The sequence below is a fragment of the Tenrec ecaudatus genome, chromosome 10 (genome assembly GCF_050624435.1).
Source record: "Tenrec ecaudatus isolate mTenEca1 chromosome 10, mTenEca1.hap1, whole genome shotgun sequence".
In the NCBI taxonomy this organism is placed as follows: domain Eukaryota; kingdom Metazoa; phylum Chordata; class Mammalia; order Afrosoricida; family Tenrecidae; genus Tenrec; species Tenrec ecaudatus.
In genome coordinates this window covers 138,084,353-138,095,555 of record NC_134539.1, presented here as the reverse complement: position 1 = coordinate 138,095,555, position 11,203 = coordinate 138,084,353, and the positions used below count along the sequence as shown (strand labels likewise).

The 11,203-nt window shown below is 52.2% G+C and overlaps 1 protein-coding gene across 1 annotated transcript; it reads right to left on the bottom strand.

Moving 5' to 3' along the window:
* Positions 1 to 649: 649 nt before the first annotated feature.
* G6PC1 (glucose-6-phosphatase catalytic subunit 1) lies at positions 650 to 8,345 on the bottom strand. The gene is made up of 5 exons (XM_075559670.1): positions 8,110 to 8,345; positions 5,694 to 5,803; positions 4,028 to 4,133; positions 2,708 to 2,823; positions 650 to 1,161 (listed from the first exon to the last, which is right to left on the bottom strand). The coding sequence occupies exons 1-5, from the start codon at positions 8,343 to 8,345 to the stop codon at positions 650 to 652; spliced, it is 1,080 nt and encodes a 359-aa protein (XP_075415785.1).
* Positions 8,346 to 11,203: the final 2,858 nt, after the last annotated feature.

Sequence of the window (11,203 nt, the reverse complement as noted above, 5' to 3'; positions counted from 1 at the left end):
CAGAACCAGATCTAGGTCACCGCCGCCATCCAGAAAGCCGAGAAACGACAATGACCACTCGGGTGTGTGGAGTAAAACAACTTAAGTAAAGAGGAAAAGGACCGCACTGAGCCCACCTTAATCACACTTAGCGCTGGTCCCCCGTTATGAATCGTGCCTTTCCTGAAGAGTCAGGTGCAATTGAAGCCTCTTCGGTATTGCTTGGCAGCGACCTTGCATGATGTGGGAGATACTAAAAACTCCACCCCGCATTGGCCTTCCTTCCCTGCTGAATCTGCTACTCTTTTTTCTTTCTTTCTTTGATCCGTTTGAGCGCTGGTAGACAATTCTCAGTTGGACTCCCCCTGCCTGGCTCTCCCTGGAAGTTTGTTTTTGTGTATGTGATAGAAGTCTTCAGAGGGGGGAAAAAATCCAGAACTGACCCAATATTTAACAGTCAAGGCTCCCCCAAGTACCATCTACTAGTTATTGAGTTTGTTTTTTTTTTTTTTAAAAAGAAACATCACCCAATATCATTGGAATTGCCAACAAGACAGGATCACCTGAGTTGACTGGCACCTCTGGCCCCAGAACAGGTGGCAGAAGACCCTAACCCCCCTCAATCCCTGGCACAAGTCATTGGCTTTCAATACTGAAGACTGCACATCCTTCACAACGACTTCTTTTCCGGCTGGCCCAGGACCCGGCTGAGGCAGTAGGGGACAAGGCTGGCAGACATCAGGGGCACCGCCGCACTTTTGCAGAAGGACAGGCCATAGAAGAGCAGCTCGATTTGGGATGGGGGTCTCAACGAGTCAAAGAAGTGCAGGAAGACCAGGGAGGCCAGGATGCAGCCGAGGCGGAAGGGGAGCCACCTGCCCAGCTGGCCCTTGCAGCTCGCTCTGTACATCGTGGAGTTGAGAGCCAGCCCCAGGCCGAAGAGGGTGCCCAGGTTCCTGAAGAGGCTGGCAAAGGGCGTGCTGTCAATCAGGACCCATTCGGGACGTTCACACCAGTGCTTGGCTTTCTCCAGAGTCCACAGCAGGTCCACATCCAGCCCCTTCAGCACCAGGTAAAATCCGATGGCCACGCTGAACAGGAAGCAGGTAACAAGAGAGTACTTCTTGAGGCTGCTGTTGTAGATAATCTGGGTGCGGCAGAAAGCTTCAGCCACAGCAATGCCTGTGTGGGGAAAAGACCGCAGGTCAGGCTGCGGCTTTAGCTGGCGGGGGGCGGTGGGGGGTCCGGTGCTGGAGGGATGCCGTGCCACTGGTCTTGACACTGTGGAATCACGTCACAACTGCCCTGAAATCTGGCTGATTGACATAGTCTGTCCTTAGCCGTAAACTCATTTGGATAGAAAAGTTACGTCTCCTCTCTTCAATGACCTATGGGGGTGGGGGATCCTCCTGTCTCTACTTGAATACCCTTTCGAGGCAGGGAACCTATGCACACTGGGTAGCCCGTGCCATCTTGAAGTGGATTTTACGGTGTCGAACGTCTTTCTTAGGCTGAGCTGAAATTGGTCTCCCTCATAACTCGTAAGCCATTTGCTGTTTTCAGTTCTTTCTGCAAACCAAAAAAACACCCCCAAACCCCAAACTCACTGCCATTGAGGGAATTGCAACACAGCAGCGCTGTAGCACAGCAGTTACCCCGGGGGGGGGGGCGGTGGTTCGGAAACTCTAAATCTTTCTGGGGGTAGGAAGCTTCGTGTTCCTGCCTCGGAGTGGCTAGCGGTTTCGATCTGCTGACCTTGTGGTTAGCAGCCCAACAGGTCACCCCCTATGCCATGAGGGCTCCTCTGTGCTTTCCGCAGGAGTGAGTGCATTGTAAACGTAGTGCCCCCGAACATATTTGAAAATAATTCTTCTTGTTTCTAGTCTAAACCTTAGGTCTCCCACATGACACAGCTTTTAGCTTCTCCCCAACGCCCTCCAAACCACGTGCCATCAAGTCCGCTCCGGCTCACAGTGGCCCTGGGAGACTAACGCGGTGGCACAGCCTATGTAAGCCTGTGTCTGTATGGAAGCAGGCTGCCGCCTCTCCCTCCCGTGTGGCTTTGAACTGCTGACCTTACAGTTACCAGCTGGATGCTCGACCCCTGGGCCACTAGGGCCCCTTCTCAAACACACAGCCCGAGACTAAGTGCAGTCTTCCTTTCTTGGGCCCTTCCTTTTCCGAGACCATTCTCCCCCCTGTCCTCAAGTGTCTTCTTTGTTCTTACTGATCTCTGGGGAAAGGGAGCCGACCACTTCCCTAAGCCAGGGGGGCTTCAGAAAGTTCTTAGAACAATGGAATTGAAAGGTAATGGACTGTTTCTACAAAGTTGTTGAAGCCCTTTCAGATTCCAATGGAACCCACAAAACCAGGAAATTCTTTCTTATACTGAACCCAAATTTCTGCTCCCTATTAGCTGGACCTCAGACAACACAGGCATTCAAAACCCCGAGCAAAAGAGATCCGCCCTGGGCACCTACTAGGTTTGCCAATGACTGGGCTCCCTGGAGCAGTGCTCTCTGCCATGTTGGTCCTGTAGAGACTGTGAAGTGCTGGGGGGTTTCCAGTTAATACAATTGGATAGATTGATGTATGACACTTTTTCTAGAACACACATGCACACATGTGGACACTTCTGTAGAAATGGATCATTTTGTCTCCCCTCTGGAGATGGATAGGGAGATGCTGGGCTGCAGGGATAGGGAAAGGGGGTCGGAGTTGCAGATACCTGACAAGACTCCAGCAACCACCTGGTGGGGGAAATGAGCAGCGAGGTAGATTCGCGACAAACAGACGTTCAGCTGCACGGCCCAGAATCCCAACCACAGAATGACGTTCAAGCACCTGCGACGGGAGAGACGACCATCAGGGGACTTGTTGAACCTTCGGCAGGAAGTTGGATACCGGAGCCTGGCAACCCCAGGATCCAGCCCATCTTTTTAAGAAAGCTCAAAAAGCCAAGGCTCAAACGTAGTCCGTGACTGGATGTGTGAGACCTCACTTGTGTGACTGTTGTCTATTATCTATCTATAGATGCTCTCTCTTCCTAGAGTCCTGGTGGCGTAGTGGGCTACGGATCTGGCTGCTAAATAGAAGGTCAGCAGTTCAAGCCCATGCACTGCTCCAAAAAAGTAAAAGAAGGCTCTTTGCTCCTGGGGCAATTGACAGCCTTGGACATCTGTTCTATCCTGTCCCATAGGGTCACTGTGAGCTGGAATTGACTGAAGGGCAGAGAAGGAGATCTCAGGTTTTTTACAGAGCCATTTTAACGGTTTTTAGCTGAGGGTTTGCACAGTGGCTGCCTACCCATCGCTTCATACAATCAGCATGTCTCTTGCTTATTTTGAGTCTGGATGGGCAACTCTATGATTGCTACAGAAATGAGCTTTTTATTCAGCCCTACCCCTGGTGCTGTCATGGGTGACACGTTGAACTGCTACCTGGAATGCTGGCGGTTCGAATCCACCGGGAGCATCGTGGGAGAAAGATGAGGCTTTTCCTCCCCTAAAGAGTTCCTGTCTGGGAAACCCACAGGGGCAGTTCCACCCTGTCCTGTAGGATCGATAGGAGGCAGATTCAACTGGACAGCAGTGAGTTGTTTTTGATTTGGAGAAACCTGAAAAACAAACTCTCCGCCCTCAAATCTATGCCAACTCACAGCCGCGCGATCGAGAGGGCTGCCCCACAGGGTTTCTGGGGCTGCAACCTCCGTGGTGCAGATCGACACCTCTTTCTCCCACGGAACAGCTGGTTGTCTTCCACCACCGACCTTTGGCTTAGCAGCCAAGTACGTAGCCCTAGCGCTCCTTTGCGCTTGAGAAGTTCCTTCAACCCCTTTCATTATCTGTTAAATAAGGCTGCACGGATGGGTCCCTTCCAGCTCTAACGTTCTGTGACTCTGATCGTCAGTCTGCCTCCGCACAAGTGCCAGGACTCATCAGTGACACCCCAAGTCATGGGAGCGGGCCGGCGGACTGTGAGGGAGAGCAAGGCTGTGTCCGCTACAGAGAGCCAATTCACCAACCACACCCTGGGGGTGAGCTCTTACCGAAATCTGTAGGTTGGTTTGTTCTTTCCCCGAAAGACAGAGAGGGTGGCTGTGACCATCACGTAGCACACACCTGCGGTGCCCATGGCATGGCCGGAGGGACTCCCTGGAGGACAGGAAAGAATGACTAGATGGCAGACGAACAGGAAAAACATCCGGGAGATTTTCAGGGGTGTTATCTAGCTACCCTCCCTTCCACCTGTCCATCCATCCATCCATCCTTCCATCCATCCATCCATCCATCCATCCATCCATCCATCCATCCTTCCATCCATCCATCCATCCATCCATCCATCCATCCTTCCATCCATCCATCCTTCCTTCCATCCATCCATCCATCCATCCTTCCATCCATCCATCCATCCATCCATCCATCCTTCCATCCATCCATCCATCCATCCATCCATCCATCCATCCATCCATCCTTCCATCCATCCATCCATCCTTCCATCCATCCATCCATCCATCCATCCATCCATCCATCCTTCCATCCATCCATCCATCCATCCATCCATCCATCCTTCCTTCCATCCATCCATCCATCCTTCCATCCATCCATCCATCCATCCATCCATCCATCCATCCATCCATCCTTCCATCCATCCTTCCATCCATCCATCCATCCATCCATCCATCCAGCCAGCCAGCCAGCCAGCCTTCCTTCCATCCATCCATCCATCCTTCCATCCATCCATCCATCCATCCATCCATCCATCCATCCATCCATCCATCCATCCATCCTATTCACCCTTCCACCCACCCATCTTGTAATTCATCCATTTGCCGCTCATCGGGAATCAAAGAGGACGGGATACGAAGTAGAGTTAAAAGTGAAACTGAACCAAACTCGTTGGCAGTGAGTTGGCTTCGACTCATAGTGACCTACTGAGGGTGGTTGAAATGAGGCGCGTATTCTGTTACCTTTTACAAAAACTCAGTATGTGATCTGGCGTACAAATAAGAGGCAGACACGGTGTGGGGTGGGACCGTCAGCTGAGTGGAGACATGGCCCCAGACCCCGTCTGTGGGCAGGACAGCCAGGGGCTCGGGCCTCCACCACACTCCCTGCTGTGGGCTGTGTGTGGTGCAGAGACTCTCACGCGCTCTTTGCCTCTCACCAACACTAGTGACTTGGTTTCTGGAAGCCTCAAGCCGATTTCTAAAGTGACCGCAAGATGGCTATTCAGGAAGACCTTGCGGAAGTGCATTGAAATGTGGTGGCACTTTGAGAGAAGCCCAGCGTCAGCTCGTGTACCCTCAACGTCCGCTGCACAGCCAGTGACTGCTGACAGGGTCTCTGATGAGCAGAGGGGCCCCTGGCCAGTCAGAAGCAGAATGGTTGCCTTCCATGCGGAAGACCTGGGTTTGGCTCCTGGCCAGCGCACCTCACGGGCAGCGATCACCTGTCTGTCAGTGGCTGGGCGTTGCTCTGATGCTAACACCGGTCTCCGTGGAGATTAGGAAGAAAGGCCTGGCGACTGGCTTCTGAATATTAGCCAGTGAAAGCCCAGGGGATCACAATAGTCAGACCTGCAACTGACTGTGGGGACGCCGCTTGAACAGGCAGCGCTTCACCGGTCGACATGCGTCAGGGACGCCGCGATGGCAGCTAACCACGTGATGAACGAGGACCACCGAGCGTCTGTCCAAGAGGAGGGATCCTCACCTGGCCCGGTCTCACAGGTGACAGGGAACTGCTTTATCAGGGGCACCGAGGCGTTGCTGTAGTAGTCGGTGTCCAGGACCCACCAGTAGGGCCGCTGTCCAAAGAGGATCCTGAGGAGAAGCAGAACCAGGGTCTGGAGTTACTGAATCAATCCCTTTCCCCAAAGATGGCGTCTTTGAGAAGAGAGAGTGGCTCGAGGAGAAGCCCCCCAGGACCCTGAAGGGAATCCTGGTAGTCCCGCTGCCTCCAGGCAGGGGGACCATGTGACGGGGAGCGGTATGGGAGGGAGCCTTGACAGCCCATCCTTTATCGAGCCTTTTTCAGATGGATTTTAAGCCCGCTGAACGTGCTACCTGCTCACACCTAAATAAATCCATGCAAGATCCCCAAGTCTACATAAATGGACGATTGACTTCTTTTTTCCTCTTAATGCAAAGGAAATCGGTGTCCTAGACTACTCTAAAGGTGTACAACTGCAGTCTGAAGCTTGAGCTGGCAGGTACGGTGAGTTGTTGCTTCTCTCACTTGCGGTTTTCAGAATCGTTTTCTCAGACTCCAGAGACTCCAGAGGCTGCGCGTCAGCATCCAGGAGAAGCCTCTAGCCCACTGGAAGGTTGTAGATGTACATGGCTCTAGAGGTTTGTGCTGTGTCCTCTGTGGGTCAAAACAATCGTTCAGACAAACGTCTTCCCCTGTAAAAGTGATGACCGTTTTCCCCCATGTTGAGACGGTGTCATAAAAGCCGCTGGAATGTCCCTCCACCGAGCTGTGGGGGGTCCGTGGGGTCTCGCCCAGCCCAGGACAACGATCAATTCTGCCTCCCTAGATAGTGTGTTTATGGGTCACTGAGTTCAGATGTTTGGAATAACATTTTATCTTTTATAGTCATGCTATTTAATAAGGAAATTATAGACAACATGTCATAGCTTTGTTGTCAGAGTTTCAATATGACTTCAGTATGCCTCCCATCAATGTGCCTTTGGCTTTTGAGCTCAATGATTTTTTTTCCTTCTTTTTAATTCTAAAGGGCTTTTGTTGTTTATGATCAAAGACTATTAAGGCTAGGTCTTAAGATCTCTGCCCGTTAGTAGAAATCGTGATAGGGATGGTACAGGTCTCAGACTCAATGGTGAATGTCTTAGAGAGGAGCCCGTGGTGGCGTGGGGCAAGGTCAGCAGCTCTAAGCCGCCAGCCCCAGAAGAAAGATGGGACTCTCTACTCCCACAAAGAGAAACGAGTTACAGTCTCGGAAACTCACAGAGGTTGTCCTTCTACCCTGTTCTAGAGGGTCGCTATGAATCAGCATCAGCTCAGTCGCATGGAGATTTCTTTTTCACTTGTCAAGGCCTTAGAAGGCAGCTGGTCCCAAGAGCCAATTGTTATATTCAGAACTGGACCGCAGACACAGTGGGGCTGTTTACACCATGGGAGCTGACAAATGCTAAAACCGGCACTCCTCACCCCACCCCACCCCACCCCTGACTCCAGTTGATTGGCCGGCTCTGAACATAACATAGTTCCCCAGAACGTGACATCGGAAGTCAGCTTGCCTGACGGCAACGCGAGCTCTTTAGCCATTTAACTCAGCACCTTGGTCTCTGCATCTGTCAGACAGTAGTAACGACTTCGCGGAAAAACTCTCAGCGCACGCCGGGCACATGCTAAGTATTCATTAAATGCTAACTCTGATCATACCTGAGGAGCCCTGGAGGTATAGCGCTTACGATCCAAAAGGTCAGCAAGTTCAAAACCACCCACTGCTCCGTGGGAGAAAGACGAGGCTTTCTACTCCCACAAAGAGCTACAGTCTCGAAAACCCACAGGGGCGGTCCTACCGTCCTCTATGGTCCCTGTGAGTTGGCATTGACCCAATGGCCCTGAGTTGTTTTTTTAATGATAATCAAGGCCCCAGAGATCACTTAAGTTTGTAGATCATTAAGGAGAAACTCAGAGAGGTGCTCTGACTTGCCAAGGGCATGGAATTAGCTGGTGGCACCGTCCCGTCCCGGGAGTCCCCTGCAGTAGTACCCACACACAGGCTTTTTATGACTTAAAAAAAACACTTCTCACCTTTCATCTTTCTTATATTTATCTTTATGATGCCTGTGTGCTTCCAAGTAATAAAATAATAAAACTGTCTTTTTTTTTCTTTCTTTTCTTAAACCCTGCTACTCGGACTTTTCATTAGTGCAACAATCTCTGGACCCCAGGCGGTCCGTACAAAAGTGTCTCTCCTGCGCTTTCCACGCACTGCCAGCGCTTTCCTGGCTCTTCCGTGAGGGGCCCAAAGTCAAGGGGAGTGCAGCCTGTGGCTTCCTGAGGCACACGAGGAGGGCGGCTTCTGGCGGACAGTCATGTCCAGGAGAAGGCCAGCCTCTTCCCTCGCTCGTCCCCTCTCGGTCTGGTTCGTACTCACCACTTAAAGATGAGGTTGAGCCAGTCTCCAATCACAGCCACCCAGAGGAGCCGGACACCCACGGCTTCTCGCAGATGGAACCAGATGGGGAAGAGGACTTGGTAGACATTCCTCAGGTCTGCGATCACAGACACCAAGATGAACCAGCCCTGAAAGTCCTGGTAGTTCACCTGGAGGTAGTGCGTGGACCGGATGCCAAAGTCATGGAGAACATCCATGCTGGCCCCTAGCGTCATGCCCTTGGGCCCTCAGTCGGCCGCCAGCTTTGCCCTGGCAGTACGTCCCGGCTTGGTGGTAATGGTTCTGCTATCAGCCTGTGCCTTGCCCTGATTTTATACACCCTGCATTCAGTCGGCAGGTCAACCAGCCCTGATCTTTGGACTCAAAAACCACTTTTTGATCTATCGATCAAAGGTGCATCAACCAGTAGGTTGATGCAAACATGTTCGGGGTGATTTACGTAAAATAGAAAAACAGGCACACAGAAACAGCTTGATCTGCCATGTACGCAGCAGAGCCAATGATTAACTTGGACATGCTGCTTGACAGCACAAGGGGCTGCCCTCTTGGTCTCCCAAACCAGGCCAGAGACCAAGGACAGAGTCTAACTCCACCGTGGTTCTTGTGAAGTCGTCTGGTTTCTTAAATTCTGCATTTGCACATGTTTGGGAAGGGGGGGGGCTTGAGGGTGGCCCCATGCTCTAAGCATTCAAGTCTCAAGTAACTCATTCTACAGTATCATTTAAAAAAACAACTCTATCATCCTGGGAACTGTCAGCCTGCTGGCCCTTCCTTAACCTCATTTGGTTCTAGGAAACGCTTCTGCTATGAAAGATAAGGCTCACTTGCCAGAATTGGCCCCTATCTCCTAGGGCCAGACAGTGCTCGTTTTTGAATATGCACCAGCTCCTTTGAAGTTCTTAAAGTTAGGACTGTGGGGTGTTGATATTATGTGGAAGTAGAAGCAATATCATGAAAGGGTGTTCATGTAAAAATGATACAAATGGGTGGTCCTAAAGAGGACGATCCGAAAATTGGTGACTGGGGACTTTGGAAAAAGTCTTTGGAGTTTTTAGTTATTTTTGAGAAAGGGCTTCTGCCTCTTGAGCTTCCTTTCGACTGTCATTGAAGCTATGTGTTGGTGTGTTGGTGTTGTTGTTGGTGCTGGTGTTGTTGTTGTTGGTGGTGTTGATGGTGTTGTTGGTGGTGGTGGAGGTGGAGGTGGAGGTGGTGGTGATGGAGGTGGAGGTGGAGGTGGAGGTGGTGGTGGTGGAGGTGGTGGTGGTGGTGGAGGTGGAGGTGGTGGAGGTGGTGGAGGTGGTGGAGATGGAGGTGGTGGAGGTGGTGGTGGAGGTGGTGGAGGTGGTGGAGGTGGTGGAGATGGAGGTGGTGATGGTGGAGGTGGTGGAGGTGGTGGAGGTGGTGGAGGTGGAGGTGGTGGTGGAGGTGGTTGGTGGTGGTGGTGGAGGTGGTGGTGGAGGTGGTGGTGGTGGTGGTGGAGGTGGTGGAGGTGGTGGAGGTGGAGGTGGAGGTGGTTGGTGGTGGTGGTGGTGGAGGTGGTGGTGGTGGTGGTGGAGGTGGTGGTGGAGGTGGTGGAGGTGGTGGAGGTGGTGGAGGTGGAGGTGGTGGTGGAGGTGGTGGTGGATGTGGTTGGTGGTGGTGGTGGAGGTGGTAGTGGTGGTGGAGGTGGTGGTGGCGGTGGCGGAGGTGGAGGTGGAGGTGGAGGTGGAGGTGGAGGTGGTGGTGGAGGTGGTGGTGGTGGAGGTGGAGGTGGAGGTGGTGGTGGTGGTGGTTGGCAGTTGCCTCCACGTCGGATCCACTCATAGTGAATCCCTGTGTGCCATCGGACTCTTGCACAGGGGCTGTGTGGCTCAATCCAAACAGCGGCTTCCGAGGGATCGTATCAGCGAGACCAGTGAAATCCAAGGAGGAGAGGTCAGCTCAAAGGTTATGGGTAATCACCAGAGGTTTTCTCAAAGGACACAGGCTGACCACAGGGGCTTGTGGTGAAGAAGTTTCCAGGAAAGGGACACCAAGGTACAGTCTTCCTTCAGGGCACTACCGCGAGCCAGGGCTGTCCTGGAAGATGTTTGGGTTTTAAACCGTACCCCATCCACCCGACAGGCCCGGTCTTGCCCTGTCAGATGTCTTTTTGTTCCCCACGCTCAAAGAACATTGAAAAGGGACACGGTTAGAGACCCTGGAGGATATCCACGTGGTTTGGTGTAAATCAGAGAGCCATGGAGTCTTGAAGGAAGAACTGGAGATGAAGACGCTGCCTGCCGCTCCCCAAACTCATGTGGCCTACCAGCCCTTTTCCAGAAGAAAAAAGAAGAGACTTAGCACCACCCTAAAAACATTTGCACCTGGTGGTAGTTACATAATCTGGTGCCAACTTGACGCCTTTACAGTATCTACTTGAGTGTAAACTGACCCGAATATCAGCCGAGGCACCAATTTTATCACAAAAACGGCATTAAAAATGTGCTGAAAACTCGGCTTATGCATGAGTATATACGGTAAGCGTGACGGGGCGGAGTTTAGTCTGCGGATCAGGTCGCTGCTTGGTGGCCTCCTTTGGAGCCGTGACAGATAATTAACTCACTGGAGGGGGGACACACACGCTCTCTCCCTGCGAGACATTCCTGCTGACGAGACACATGGAGCTGCCCTAGAGCCCTGCAGCTGGAGGAGCCACGTGGAGACCCGTTGCCAGCACCGAGATGCTTCCACCGCCACTGGATCCACAAGACTCTCCACCCCCTGGCCTGTGAGCTTTCCTCCTGCGTTCAGCGTCATGGCGTGTGCTGTGTGAGTCTGAAGAAGAATTTATAGACCGGTATTGGGCATACGGGCTAATATCGGACTTATGGACTTGATCTGGGCTGGGCTGGGATGTTTTCTTAATGTACAATTCCTCGTTGATATAGAGTTCTTTCTCGTACATATTTCAGTGTCTCTGGATTTGTTTCTCTAGTCCACCCAGACTCACCCACACCTATAGCCCACAACCTAGGGTAAAGTGTAGGTATCTGCTTTTGCAGTGCCCCCCCCCCCACAACTGTTCCAGTGCCCCAGGTGCCGCCCACCCTCA

Coding starts and splice junctions, on each gene's coding strand:
- G6PC1 (XM_075559670.1), bottom strand. CDS start 8,345: ATGACGCTAGGGGCCAGCATGGATGTTCTCCATGACTTTGGCATCCGG. Junction 4,134..5,693: donor CACCTGTGAGACCGGGCCAG/GTGAGGATCCCT, acceptor CCTGTCCTCCAG/GGAGTCCCTCCGGCCATGCC. Junction 1,162..2,707: donor GGTTGCTGGAGTCTTGTCAG/GTATCTGCAACT, acceptor TTCCCCACACAG/GCATTGCTGTGGCTGAAGCT.